Source organism: Melospiza georgiana, chromosome 6, assembly GCF_028018845.1.
Source record: "Melospiza georgiana isolate bMelGeo1 chromosome 6, bMelGeo1.pri, whole genome shotgun sequence".
Classification (NCBI taxonomy): domain Eukaryota; kingdom Metazoa; phylum Chordata; class Aves; order Passeriformes; family Passerellidae; genus Melospiza; species Melospiza georgiana.
In genome coordinates this window covers 40,897,677-40,911,709 of record NC_080435.1, presented here as the reverse complement: position 1 = coordinate 40,911,709, position 14,033 = coordinate 40,897,677, and the positions used below count along the sequence as shown (strand labels likewise).

General features: G+C 52.0%; 1 protein-coding gene across 1 annotated transcript; it reads right to left on the bottom strand.

The window, feature by feature from the left end:
- Positions 1-153: 153 nt before the first annotated feature.
- On the bottom strand, positions 154-10,516 carry LOC131084842 (acetyl-coenzyme A synthetase 2-like, mitochondrial). The gene is made up of 14 exons (XM_058026603.1): positions 10,204-10,516; positions 8,731-8,827; positions 7,398-7,597; positions 6,750-6,925; positions 5,984-6,136; positions 3,795-3,942; positions 3,352-3,489; positions 3,111-3,203; positions 2,606-2,718; positions 1,985-2,111; positions 1,191-1,318; positions 887-950; positions 419-543; positions 154-330 (listed from the first exon to the last, which is right to left on the bottom strand). Exons 1-14 carry the CDS (start codon positions 10,514-10,516, stop codon positions 154-156), a joined length of 2,052 nt encoding a protein of 683 aa, XP_057882586.1.
- Between the last annotated feature and the right edge of the window lie 3,517 nt (positions 10,517-14,033).

Below are 14,033 nucleotides of genomic sequence, written 5' to 3'. Positions count from 1 at the left end.
TTGAGGGTCTCTTGTGTTGTGGAGAGGTCACTTCAAGACTGGAATGCAGGTGTGATCTGAGAACTTACTGGCCACCACTTGCTTAGTGGCTTTTCTGGATGTTTCCCTGGTTTTACAGTGAAGGAGGAGGAGGTGGCTGCTGGCAGAGCCAAGCTAGTGGCCCTTCTGCTGTTCCACAAGGTGCTTGTGTCCCTCTATGATCTGCTGCACAGCCTCATGGTCATCCAGGGTGGTTAGGTCCCCAAGCTCACTGGCCTTGTCCTCCACAATTTTCCGTAGCACCCGACGCATAATCTTCCCTGAGCGTGTCTTGGGCAGCCGGTGTGTGACCTGTGACGGGGAGGAGCAGAGTCAAGGCAGAGAGAAAGGGTTCAGCCAATCTGCCAGTGTGGGTGTTAGACCAGTTTGCTTGTGTTACCTGAACATAATCTGGAGCTGCATACTTAGCAATCTTCTTTGAGATGAGCTCCTGCAGCTCAGCAGCAAGATTCTCCTGTGTGTAGTCACCGGCCTTCTCCTTCAGCACAACAAACACATAGGCTCCTGGCAGGAGGACCACCAGGTCACTGAGCACGGTGCGTACCATGCCCCTGAGACCTGCCTGGACCTAGTGCCAGGAGAGCCCCTCTCTGCTGGTAGCCTCAGGGGACGCTCTGTAGCCAAAACCACGTGCTTTTGGCCTCACAGAAGCACTGCTGCTGCCACCCTATGCTGCTGCCACCTGAGGCCAAGCCTAGCTGGTTGGTGAGCAGGTGCAGGTTGTGATGGATGTGCTGAGATCCCCACATGCTGTATGGTGTGGACACAGCACTGCTACCAGTCCCACTTCCCCCTGCAGTGCCATAGCCCCAGGAGATGTTTTGGGGCAGGAAATAAAGCATCTTACCTTCTCCCTTGATCTCATGTGGATAGCCAATGACAGCAGACTCTGCCACTGCCACATGGTGATTCTGGAAGAGAACAGGGCAGGGCTTTGACTCAGTGCTTTTGGCAGGCTGGCTGCCTCCTGGAGCTGTCCTGACCTGACTTGGCTGCTGCAGCCCACAATAATGTAGGGGAATAAGGAAGGACCTCAGACGGCCTCTGCCCTTTTTCCTTCCTGCCTCAGTAGGTCTGCAAGCACTGATCTTTTCCTCCTGTCCCTGACTGCTTTAGTTTGGATGGCTTTACGTCCCACCCACATCTCTTACCACAATATTCTCCACCTCTGCAGTGCCCAGCCGGTGTCCACTGATGCTAATGATGTCATCCAGCCGTCCTGTTAGCTGGTAGTAGCCCTCACTGGTACGATACACACCATCCCCAGTGAAGAAAAATCCTGCAGTAGCCAGAACCATGCCATAGTCACTTGTTGGAAGGAGCATGTGAGCTGCTCAGCAGCTATACTCAGCTGTATTTCCCTTCCTCCTCTCTGTTGGCTTCAGGGCCCATGTACTCTGCTTCTTCCTCAGCTGCTCAGGATAAATGTGCCCACCTTCCTTAGTCTTCTGCCTGTGTTGGTCCTGCTCTATCAGCAGGCTTCTGCCCTCATTCTGCAGTGTACTGGCTAATGCTGTGCCTGTCTCATCACCGTGTGCTGGGGCACTTTGCTCCAGTGCAGGTGCCTGTGGTCTTGCTGATTCTCTTCGCATTACATCAAGACAGACACACACTTTTGGGCTTGCTCAGTGCTCTGGGTGAGTCACAGAGACTGACAGGGTTTGCAAGAGATGCAGCAAGGGGTCTGTGCTCAAGGGGACTGGAGGCAGAAGGACAAATCCACTGCCTTAAAACAGTGTGTGATCCAGTTGGGAAGGTTGGTGAGGGGCAGTGCTGTGATATCAGACCTAGGGAGATGAAAGGCCCCAGGACTGTAGAGGGTCTCTGGAAGAACAAAGGAGCAATACCAGCTCTCCTGAATCCTGCCCCATACAGAAAGCCAGCAAGTGGACCCAACCATACCCAACCAAACGTGTGCAAGTGTCTTGCTACATGTTTTCCTTACCTGGATAAGAAGTCAGGTAAGTTTTCAGAAATCTCTTGTGGTCATTGTAAATGGTTCGTGCCATACCAGGCCAGGCTTGTGAGATGCAAAGAGCTCCTGAGACATCATTTTCCAGAAGGACATTTCCCTGTGAAATAGTTACCTTTTAGTAACCATGGCTGAAGATACTTGGGATGTTTAGGTACTGCCTGTTTAACAATGCTGTGATGGAAATCAGGGAGGGCAGTGAGGAGGGTCCTGTGTGCCTCACTTCAACAGGACAGGCTTAGTCTCTCCCAGCATATGCCTGCAACAAAATGCCTCCCATGGTGGGATGCAAGGCCTCTCCAGGGAGACTGGCTGTCCCTGCCCAGCCCTATCCTTCCTGGAAAGATGTGCCAGGGACCCCAAACACAGCCTCTCTGGTCAGGACAGTGCAAGCTGGACAACAACTCAACTTCTGCACTAGCTGGAAGAACAGCTTCCCTGTTTGTCCCTTTCCAGTAAGGATGGTTGCTGTCTAGCAGAGATGAGCAGGAAAGAGATGCTTACAGATTTCCACTCCCATTGGCAAGTACACACAGCAAGCACCTGGGAGAAAGGGGGCTGAGCCAGCAGCTGGACTGCAGGTTATAAACATACCTTGTCATCCAAGAGGGAGGGGCTGATCCCAAAAAAGGGTCTCATAGCCATTCCTGGAAGGATTTCAGCTCCAGGATTAGAAGGACGGGGTGAGATACAGATGCCTCCTGTTTCTGAAAGAAAAGAAACTGTAAGGCTCATCAAAGTCAGGGATAAGATGAATGCCAAGTAGCACTGCTTGGCCAACAGCATTTGTCTTGTCACTACATACTGCACAGGCTGGGGCTGGCTTTGCCAGAGAGCTGGGGAAGGAACTTTGCAGAAGCATGATTATGCTCATTTAGTTCAGCAGGGATCTGTTGAGATGTACCCTCAAATCCCCATGTTTATCTAGGTTAGCTTTAAAGGCCATTTTTCTCTTGTATGTTTGGGTGCTCAAGGACCCTTACAGCCTTGCTCATACAAGACTGTCAGCAACAACCACTATCACTTGGCCAGAAAAGCAGCAGGTCACTCCCAAAGCCTGGGAGAGCAGAAGCTGGAACAAGGAATCAATGCATCTCACCAGTTTGCCACCAAGTGTCAACTACTGGGCATCGTGTCTCGCCAACCACACGGAAGTACCATTCCCACGCCTCCTTGTTGATGGGTTCCCCCACTGCAAGGGGAAAAACAATGGGGCAGAGCAGAAATAGTGCAGTCTCCTGACTCTGGGGTCTCATGTGCTGCTACTCTTGGCATTTGAGTGAAGAGGCACAATGTGGTGTCCAGGGATTTGCTGCCCCAGCCCACTTTGCTGCACTTACCTGAGCCAAGCATTTTGAGAGAAGAGCGGTCGTACTTCTTCACCCATTCATTGCCGTACCTCAGGAGCAGGCGGATGGCCGTGGGTGCCCCATAGAACTGGTTAATTCTTAACCTCTCCACTGTTTCCCAGTAGCGGCCTGGAATGGAAACAGGGCCACTAAGCATCCACACAGGTCCTCCCAGCCCAACACCAAGGTAGAGAAAGAAGAGGTGAGAGCAAAGGCTGTCCAGCAGCACCACGACCCCCAGCCATTGTATGGTGGGAAGGATGGAAGCAGTTCAGGAGCAGCAGCCCCTTTTTCTTCACATCACCTAGCTCTGCTACTGTTCCTTCTGCAGGGAAGGAGAGGGATTAACAGCTCCACCCCTGAAGAAGCAGCAGTGGCTTCCTAAGCAGAGGAAACGACTTCCCCTTGCAGCTCCCCTGAGCCACCTCACTCACCAGGGTTAGGGTAGACAGGAGTGCTCTCAAAAAGGACAGTGGTACCACCATTGCAGAGGGGGCCGTAGACCACGTAGGTGTGTCCCGTGATCCAGCCAATGTCTGCCACACAGCCAAAGATGTCCCTGTCCTGGTAGTCGAACACGTACTGAGCAAGAAAAGAGAGGCAGTGAGGGTTTCACCTGGGCCTGCATTCCTGCAGGGGGCACAACAGGGAGCAGCGTACTCTCTGTCAGCCCTAAAATTACTGTGTTCTTCTGTCTTCCTACCACCCTGCAGGGACACCTTCTTCCTGCAAAGAGTTTCTTTAAAAAAAAGGTCAGAAAAAATAAAATTAGGTAAACAAAATTGAAGTTAAATAAAAACCAAAACTGTGAAGATGCAGGAAACAGACACTTAAAAAACCCCACATACAAATTTTCTCTTTTCCAATGGTAAGAGATACAGCTTTTCTTTCCTTTTGCTGGTATCTAGACAAGGCTGATCCAAGTATCCTGTAATACCCAGAACCTTCCGGGTAAGAAAAATGCATCTGTACTTATGGGACCATGTGGAAGGAGAGGAGTCGTAGGCAAGGGCAAAGTGGTAGAGGACTCCATGAGCCTCCTGTAGGCGCTGCTGGACTCCAGATGGACAGTAAACACTCCAAACCCCCTGAGCTCAGCAAGGAGCCCAGCACAGGAGCAGTGAGGCAGCAAGCAGAGGGACCATGTGATGCCTTGGCCCAGAGCAACCCCAGCCTGCCCACAAGAGCTGGAATCTCTCCATCTCAGCTGGGTGAGTGCAGGGCTGTGCCTGAAGGCAGAAAGCAAAACAAGCTCTTCTTCCCACTGCCCCATTTATTCCTCAAGAGACCCTTGGCTGCAAGGCTGGAACATGAAGGAATGATGACTGCGCTGTGCAGGGCAGAGCTGAGTGCTGTCACGTTGGCAGCAACACAACCAGCTTCTTAAAGCACTCTTCATTTACTCAGTGCCTGGAAAGCTTCCTAGGGGCTACTCTCCCACTAGCCTATCACTCCTTGCTGTCTCCTCTGATTTCTGTGGTTTCAGACCCCACTCTTTTCTTCCTGCAGCTCCCTGCTGACTTTCATCTGGGGACTCTGGGGCTTCAAGTGGTCAGAAGTGCCATGATGGAAGCTTCTCTTAGTTCTTCTGTCTCTTTAGTGGAGCAGTGAGTTATGGTAGCAGCAGTCTGCCCCATCCAGCTGAGGGATCTGAGTGTGCCAGCCCTGTGTCCAGGTTTTCAGTGCTCCTGGGAGCTAACATGGCCACACGCTGCACTGCCATTCTGGAATGACAGCCCTGGCTCCTGCAAACCTCTGAGGGTCTTGAGAGGGTCACCCATCACACTGGGCACAGCTTAGTTCACAGGAAAGCCAAGGGCTCCCACGCCTCTGCACACCCCCAGGAGGTATGGCCTTCAGCACTCATGGCTAACAGAGAAGAACAGCCAGTCCTGAGCTTGCTTTGTCCCAGGGTGTGTGCTCTGAGGCACTACTGGAACTGCAGTCACACTCAGGAAGAGCCAGATCCAAAGCTAAGGGGCTGTTCAGGTAAGAGCTCCCTCTTACATGGAACCTCATATTATGTCACAGGAATGCTCCTTCCAACCATTCCTACAGCCAAAGGCATCTCTGTGCTGGGCTCAGTGCCCTTTTATCCAGTTCTGAGTTTGTTTTGGGCATTTGTTGTGGTTAAAGGTTTTCCTCTTCCCGAAGATGACCCACACTCTTCATGACCCACAGACCCTTTGTCATGAGGGCACTCACCAGCTTTTACAGGTATTGCACATCTGCTCCTCCCAGAAGCACTGCCTTTGCTCTCCCACCTGAGCTGGGGTGGTTACACTTAGGAAAAGCCACAGTTTCTAGGAACCAATTGGCTTTTTCCTCTTAACTCAGTAATATAAAATCATTCTTGCAAGGCTGAGTATCCTGTCCAATAGCTCTGTTTAGTGTAGGACAATGAAAGAAGAAAGCCAAGAAGGTAGCTCAGAGCTCAGTATGTATTTGGGAGACCCTGCTATGGAGCACTACCTATAGCCAGATGTGTTCTGCTGGGGCTTGGAAGGCGTCCCAGAGGCTTTGCACTGGATAAAGCTTGTAATGAGCAACAAGGAGCATGTGTCTTCCCTGCACTACCTATGAACTGCTGGCTTATGAGCACTTTGTGGCTGGGATCCATTACCTTGTGTGTGAGAGCAGCAAACAGCAAGTAACCAGCCTGGGAATGAACCAAGCCCTTGGGTTTGCCAGTGCTGCCTGATGTGTAGAGAAGAAACAACATGTCTTCGCTCTCCATGACAGCAGGCTCACAGTATGCATCCTCCTTCATCATCTCCTGCAGGAAAGAGCACAACAGTTCTCTCAGGGTCTCACAGCCTCCCTTGTGTCATCCCCACACCTGCTTGTGCACCTTTCTCCCAAGTCTCCCTCCCCTCTGAGCGCTTGTAGAGAGCACCCTGCTCCCTACAAACATCTTTCAGAAGAAATGGATGGCAGGGGCTCACCTGTTCAGAAGTTGTGCTCCGTGCTGGCAGCCTAGCCACCCTGTGTGCTATGGATAATTGGCACATGCCAGGTCAGCCAGCAGACCCCTGTGTGACAGTGTAGTAGCAGTCCAAAGCTGGATTCACAAAGTAGCAGCCCATGTCTCATGTGTTTCTAGGCCCCTGTCCACCCTCCTATGTGCTCTGGCTTGCACTGCCTGCCCCTGGCATACAGGGCTGGTAGTGTGGGAAGACACACCAGTGGCCATTCTAATGGTTACTGGGACTGTCCTGAACTTGTGTGCAGCTCTGACTGCCACTGCTGCTATGGGACAATGTCCCCAAATTCTGTTAATGCCAGCAAAACTGCCATGGCCAGGTGAGATCCTCTCCACCCAGTGTCCCTGCACCCAGAGCAAGCACTTTGCCCAGGAGAAGTGGCAGAATGGCTGGGCAGCCTCTCACCTCCTCCAGGGGCACATCTAGAGCTGTCATGGGAACCTTGCTGGTGGTCCTCATGGAAACCAGAACCCGTTTCACTCCAGTGCACTGCTTCACAGCCTGGTCCACTGTCTTCTTCAGCTCAATAATCTTGCCACCTCTTAGCCCCTGGTTCACTGTAATCACTGTCTCTGACTGGGCTGCAGAAGACAGAAGAGCCACATAAGCAACCCTGCCCCTCTCAGCAGTCACAGAGCAGTTTGGCTCTGCCATGACCTTTCACCTCTCTCTCTGTATCCCAGCCTTAGTACTTACTCATGTCTTCACTTAACAAATACAGCAGCTTTGCATCTTGGTTTTCCATTCATTTCTGCCGGTGTTGCATCTCCTTACAGGAGACATTGTATCCCAGTCCTTGAGTCCCATGCATGAAAGAGAAAACCTGTTCACCCCATGGGCTGGGATGTATTTAGTGAGCTCATGCCATTTATTGAGCTGCTAGTACCTGCTCCTTGACTATACATTATGTCAGGACACTCTCAGAGAGCCCAGGGAGTCTCACTCAGAAAACCTTTGCCATCCCCACAACCCTGAGCCCCATGAGCAGCTGAACCAACAAGCTCAGCACTGTCCCCCACGGGAAACATGTCACTGTTACCCATTGCCTCTTACCATCCCTGATCCTGTCAGCCAGGGACTCTGCACTGAAGCCAGCAAACACCACAGCGTGCACGGCCCCGATGCGGGCACAAGCCAGCATGCTGGCCACTGCCAGTGGGCACGGGGGCATGTAGATTGTCACCCTGTCACCCTGCTTCACCCCTTGCCGTTTCAGGGTATTTCCCAGGCGGCACGTCAGCTCCAGCAGCTCCCTGCCCAAAGAAGCAATGGCACTGTTAGAGGCTTTCCTGCAGATCCTACCTGCATGCATAAAGAGTCACAAGGACACAGCTTATATCCCTACATTCCCTAACCCTCCTCACTCTGGAAGACTATGGGAGAGCTGTAAAAATCAGTGGGAAGGAAAGAAAAGAGTGTCTAACATAGACTGCTATTTATGGAAAAGACATAAATTAGAATGATTTCTGTACAACAACAGCCACTGGCAATTTGTCTGGCTCAGCAAACCCACAACACCTCAGCTGACTTTCTCGATAACAGCCTCCACATTTCTTACCAACCTGCACAACCAGTGTGACACTACCCTGCACATCTGGAGGTTACATGTGAGAAGTTAGATATCTTTCCCCAAAACAGGGTCCCATGCTTAACTAAAGCTGAGGTCAAGCAAGAACAGCAGCTGTAGGAAAGCAGTGAGCAGAAAGATGCCTCTCTCAAGAAGCATCACTCCCAGAAACCACAGCTTGGCTGTCAGTGAGTCATTTTATGGAAGGGCTCTCCATGCATAGGGATTGGCAGGAGTCACTGGCCATATTTGTCATGTGAGGCCTGAAGTCAGAGAAGACAGAGGGACTTGTTTGGTGTGCAGAGGGATTTAAGTGAATTCTGTGGCAGTGACTCAGAGAGCAGGCAATTTAAGCTGGAAGGTGGGAGGCCCCAGACCAACCTAGCAGGGCTGGACAGGCAGCCACCCCAGAGAGCCAAATGCAGCAGCACTGCTGACATGAGTGTGGGATTTCTCAATGCTCTTGCAGCTGTGAATTTGCCTTCCTTGCAGACCACTGACCCAGAAGTTTAGATAACAGGAACCTCGGTGAGAAGGCACACATGTGACTTTCCTGTGTGTCTTACCTACAAGCATTGCAGGGCTGCCCCAAGGGGCTTATATCTGCCTCCCCAGCTGGGCAGGGACTCCTCAGGGCCCAGGAGATTTCATCAGGCCTGAAGTTTCAGACCAGCAAAAGCAAGCCAACAGCTGCCATACTCTGAATCTGTGTGAAGGGACACTGCATTCCCTCACATGACAGACATCAGCAGATCAGCCCTGTGCAGTGTTCATGCATGCTACCACATGCCTCTGATATGTTGAGAGGTGATTACTGACCTGTATGTCACCCGTACCTCCTCTCCAGGTTCATCCTTCTCCCAGATTAAAGCCACTTTGTCTGGGGCTACATGGACGTGACGGTCCAGACAATTCACTGGAAAGGAAAAACCAGTATCATTGACAGGGCAACACTCAGTGCCTCTTACCTCTCATAAAGCCAGCACTGCCTGTCCCATTTTCAGGTCAAAGTCAGGGCTGTGTGTGAGTCTTCTCAGCATTAGCCTTGGGCAACCTTTGTGGATAGCAGCCAGGAGATAACAAGCACCATCCCAAGCCTGTTATGTTCCTCACCAGTCCAATACCTGCCAATCCCCACTGTCAGCTTCCTCCTTACCTGTGACCTCATGCAGTCCAGAGCAGAAAACACCTGAAGAAGTCCCTTTGGGGGTCACATCCCAGTGCCCTCAGAGTGCTGACAAACATTAACCAAGCTTCCACTCCATCCAGCACTGCCTTGCAGCTGCCTCCGGGGTGAACCAGGGCAGTTTTTAGTGGTGGTGCTCCTAAATAACAAATGTATGACAAAGGGAAGCTCTGCACTGGAAGGCTGCAGAGTGCATTCACCCAAGATGGAAAAGAGCCAGGGTAAATACAGAGTGCACAGCTCCTGGCTTTCCAGGGACATTGTAAGCTGAGGCTTTGGCTGCAAATCTTCCATGTAGTTTCCCACATTGCTGGCAGCTGCAGTTTCCTCAGAAGCCTTGTTCCACTCTCTGTTTTCCTTAAACCTGCTAAAGCCATGGGATGATGCAGCAGCCCCAGTTTGCATACCAACTTTTTTCTCCTGACCATTTGTAGTTTTCCAGGAGAGAAAGAAATGCATATAAAAGGAGAAAAAGTAAGATGTCAAATCCCAAAGGCAAATAACTCCTGCTCTTGTTCCCAAATAGATTACATAAGATCTGATTTTCTCAGAGGTCTGTCTTGTATTTTGAAGACAGGGACCAACAGCACTGTGAGCAGGACACAGTGTCACCACTCTGTGTCTTGTTCTGACAGACACCCTAAGCCAATAGCCCCAGTGCACAGAAAAGGCTCCCACTACAGTGGTGACAGTATGGCTCATTTCTCCTGTATTTTGCCTTCCACAGGTACATCTTGCCTCTTCTGAGCAGGAATGACCTAGAGCAACCCTGCCTGCTGAATGCACAGGGTTTCAGGCTTAGTGCCTATGGTCCTGCAGGACAGAGCTACTGCACTGCAGTGGGATCCACGGGGGCCAAGGGAGAGCAACCCAGCTCCCAGCACACACCAATCCAGCTGTGACCTCTCCAGTGAAACCCAGCTGCTTCCTTAGGGTTAGCCACACCTTACACTACAGCCACTGCAGGACAACTGGAGCTTTTGGGGATCCCCCTCTCTCCAGACCTTTAACTCTGTGTTCTGCTGATACATTCCCAGGGCTGAAGTCACACACATGGAAGCACCTGCAAGCACTTGGTATGATCCCTTGTCCATCTCCTTCCTTACCTGACACATTCAGCTGCCCCCCCAGGAACCAGGATACTCTGCCCTGGCACAAGTCACAGTCCTGGACAGAGTGGAAGGGGGTGATCCAGGTGAGCCGGCTCCTTCCCAGTGTTCCCCAGAAGATGTCACTCTGCTCCACTGACAGCTTGTACAAATCCTGGTGGTCCTTGGGTCTGGGGAAGGCAACAGCTTCAGGCATGTAGGCAGTGAGAGGCCTGTGGCTCCTGGGTCTGGCAGCCACCAGCCCAGAAGGGCATCTGGGAGCCTGAGAAAGAGCTTTGAAGCAGCAGGTCCTGGCCAGCAGCCTGGCCATCACTGCAGGTATCTGCCTCTCACTGAGGAGATGGATACCTGCAGCCCTCACAGCTGCTCGGCACACCTGGCCCAGGCAAGGCTCAGGCCTCTGTGCAAGGTGGTCCTGACTGGACACAACGCAGCTCTCTCACACAGGGAGCCCAGGCACCCCTTCTGCCCTGCCTTGTTCCTCTCCTCCTCTCTTCCACAGCACTGTGGGAAAAAAGAAATTCAATCACTGTAAGGGAGGGGAGACTGTAGAAATATTTGACTGAAAATAACCTTCATGCTAATCTGAGTCCTGACAGCAGTTCTTGAACAGGAGCCAAGTTAAACGTGTGCCTGGGCTCTCCTCAGGGGCCGAGGTGCCTGGGCCAGACTCCAAGAGCCTGCTCCTTCTCTCCTGGGGCTGCATTGCATCCCCAGAGCCATCTGTTTCATCCCCACTTGCCTCCCTCACCTCCATCTATTCATCACCATCCTCTCCCTTGCCTCTGCATCCCCCCATCCTCTGCTAGCCACAAAGGCACCTTGGGGCAGATCCCTGTAAATCTTAGGGCCACCCCCATGGTAGTCATGAGTGACGGCCAGAATTAATGCCCATTTCTGGCACAGCACTAGGCTGTGGTGGGCCAGGGAAGGTTTTTCTCACCTAGCTGTCAGCTGCAGGAGAGGAATATTGCATCCCATCCCACCCACCTTGCTGGGTGGCTCTCAGAACTGTCCCTCTGGCAGGTTGGGCTGGGCTCTCTGCCTCCTCCCAGCCACTACAGACTGGCTGTACCACCCACCAGCTGGGCTGGGAGCATTCAATGAGGCCATGGTGGAGCAGCTGGGGGTGGTTTGAAATGAAGCATTGCAGCCCATCTCCTCATGCTGACCTCCCACCACAGCAGAGCTCAGCTGCCTCCCTGCCTCCAAAGAGGGTTTTTTTTCCTACCTTCCTTTCCTTCAATCCCTATATAGATAGGTTTTTTAAGGTAGAATTTGCAGGATTCCTTAATGTCATTGACCAAATTCCCTTCTCTTCCTAGGGGGCACAAGAGAAGAGCAGAGAAAGGCTCTGCCTGCAAGTAGGGTTGTTCTCAGCCACGCACATCAACAGCAGAGATGACAGGGTTAGGAGATCTCCTCTTTGCTCTTCAAAGTGCAACACCACTCACAATCTATGGAGCTGGTATGTCTGGTGGACAGGCTTGGACACCAGTGTGGGAGACAGGCACCACTTCCCATCAGGTGCAAAGACACCCCAAGCTTGGTGGGACCTACGAGGGCCCTGTCCCCTGGGGAACCACAGACTTTGGGCCTACAGCCTCTCCACAAAGTCAGGCCAAGCAGCCTCATTGTTCCACAAGTCTCTTATTTCCTATGCACCCCAGCATTCTCCCTGTCCCTGGAAGCCACTAGGTGTTTGCAGCAGAGCGTTCCCAGATTCTCTCAGCCGGGCAGGCGGGGCGTTACCTGGGTCCTGCCCTAACACAGGCCGGTTCCGTTGGGGAGGAGCCCAGCGGCCGCAGAGGCGGGTCCTTGTGGGGCCGGCAGAGCCAATCAGCTGGCTGGTTGTGAAGATTGACACCTGGATAAGCCACTCAAGAAGAGTCGCACACACCTCTGCGGAAAAGCGAGTTTAAAAACGAACAAACAACGGCCGCGCGAAGCTCTCCTGGCTTTCGCCATTTGAGCCGTTGTCTGGGTGGGCTAGGCTGGGCCGCGCTGGGCACTGCTGTGGCGCTGGCCCCTTCCCGGGAAGCCCGCCGGGCCCTATGCGAGTGAGGCAGCTGGGGCCTCTTTCCGGCAGAGCCTGTTGATCCTTTTTTGCCAGGGGCTTCGCCAGGCTGTGCCGCTGGGGACCGTCCCAAGGTTGGGTGCAACCATGAGACCAGGACCAGCGCTGGGAGTGACCCCACAGTTGGCACTGGGTGCAGCCCCAAGGCCAGGAGAGCCAGGGAGTGGCCACTGTCACCCCGAACCGGGAGCAGCCACATGGCCGGGACTGCGCGGCCAAGATCGGCACGACCAGGACAGCAGAGCGTGGCCGTGGCTCCTCAGCATGGCTCGCAATGAACTTTGTTTGTTTAGCCGCTTTTAGCCAGCCATGCTGTGGACAGAAGGACAAAAATGGCAGCAGCAGCTTTTCCTGGTTTTGGTGCTCCGTGTGAAAAAAAGCACTGAGTAGAGCCAGCGGCCAGCGCAGCTCGCACAGTGTCGGCAGAGACCACATAATCAGCATTGAGAGGCACAGTGAGCGATCTCTCTGATGTAGGGCCTGGATGAGATCAACCTTTCAGCAGTGCAGAGCTCTAGAAAAACTGTTTCAATTGATTAAGCATGAGAACTGATGAACCTACAAACTCCAGTTCTCTCCCAAAGCAGGAAAAGGAAAGGGTGAAGGCACGTAGAGAAAACAACATGGGACGCTGAGGTCAGTGAAGGAGTCAAACTCTAGATGGGAGGGGATTGAGGAGACGCCTTAGTTTTGGGCTGAAATTCTTTTGTAAGGCTATGGTGAAGATATATTTGATATGTCAGACTTTGTTTTTTTCCTGTAATTCATGGAATGCATTGGGGGGAATGTAGCATTCTAACCACAGCCATGAGGAGAAGCATCCGTGTTAAAATAAGCAGATGTTGCAGCTGCTGCGATCCAATGAGAAGCTTGAACAGAGAGAGATGAGAGAGAGGAGAAACCTTGCCCAGGAGCAGAAAGAAGAAAACCTCCATTCCCAGAGATGGACGAAAAGAATTTTTGCTTTTATACTAGAGCAGCTCATCCTTAAAATAATACCCTATAAGTTGACATGGCCCATGAACACACCTGTGGGAAGGCTGCAAGAGATGGGAGGGACTTAATGATTGCAAATTTCCAAGCGGTTGCTATCTATGGAAATTAAAAACCATGAGAGAACTGTTTCTTGTGGAGAAGTCTGCATGGCAAGAGAGACTCCTCTCCCTAAGAGAACTGAAGAAAGACTGTTTTAGAGGTGACAAACTGACTGAAAGTCCAAAATTTCGTCTCTTTACATTTTCAGTGGGAAAGAAAAGAGGATGTTGGGAGAGGAGGAGTGTTCTGAAGTATTCTCATTTTCTTTTTATATTTTTCTTTTGATTCTGGTAATAAAGTTTTCTTTATACCCTTTAAAGTTTTGAGCCTGTTTTGCCCTGCTCCCAATCCATCTCACAGCAGGAAATGAGTAAATAATTCTAGTGGATGCATTGGTGTTTGGTACTAAACCCACTGTGCCTGGTAACCCAGAACAGGCTCCCATTGCTCTCGAATTGGAGCTCACCCTAGCTGGAAATCCCCTGGGTGCTCTTCCCTCTCAACCAGCTCCCCTGCACTTGTGGTGTCTGGCTGCTGCCCCAGGGCCTCAGGCCAGCAGGGCCATGCAGCCTCTCCTGGCAGAGGCTGAGCCTGCCTGGAGGTCTGTCCAACTCTCTGAACACCAGGCCACATGTGATATGGGGTGACCCAAAGCACCAGGGCTGCTCCAGATGCTGAAGTGACTTTTCTTTCACCAGCTGTATGCTGTAACTTC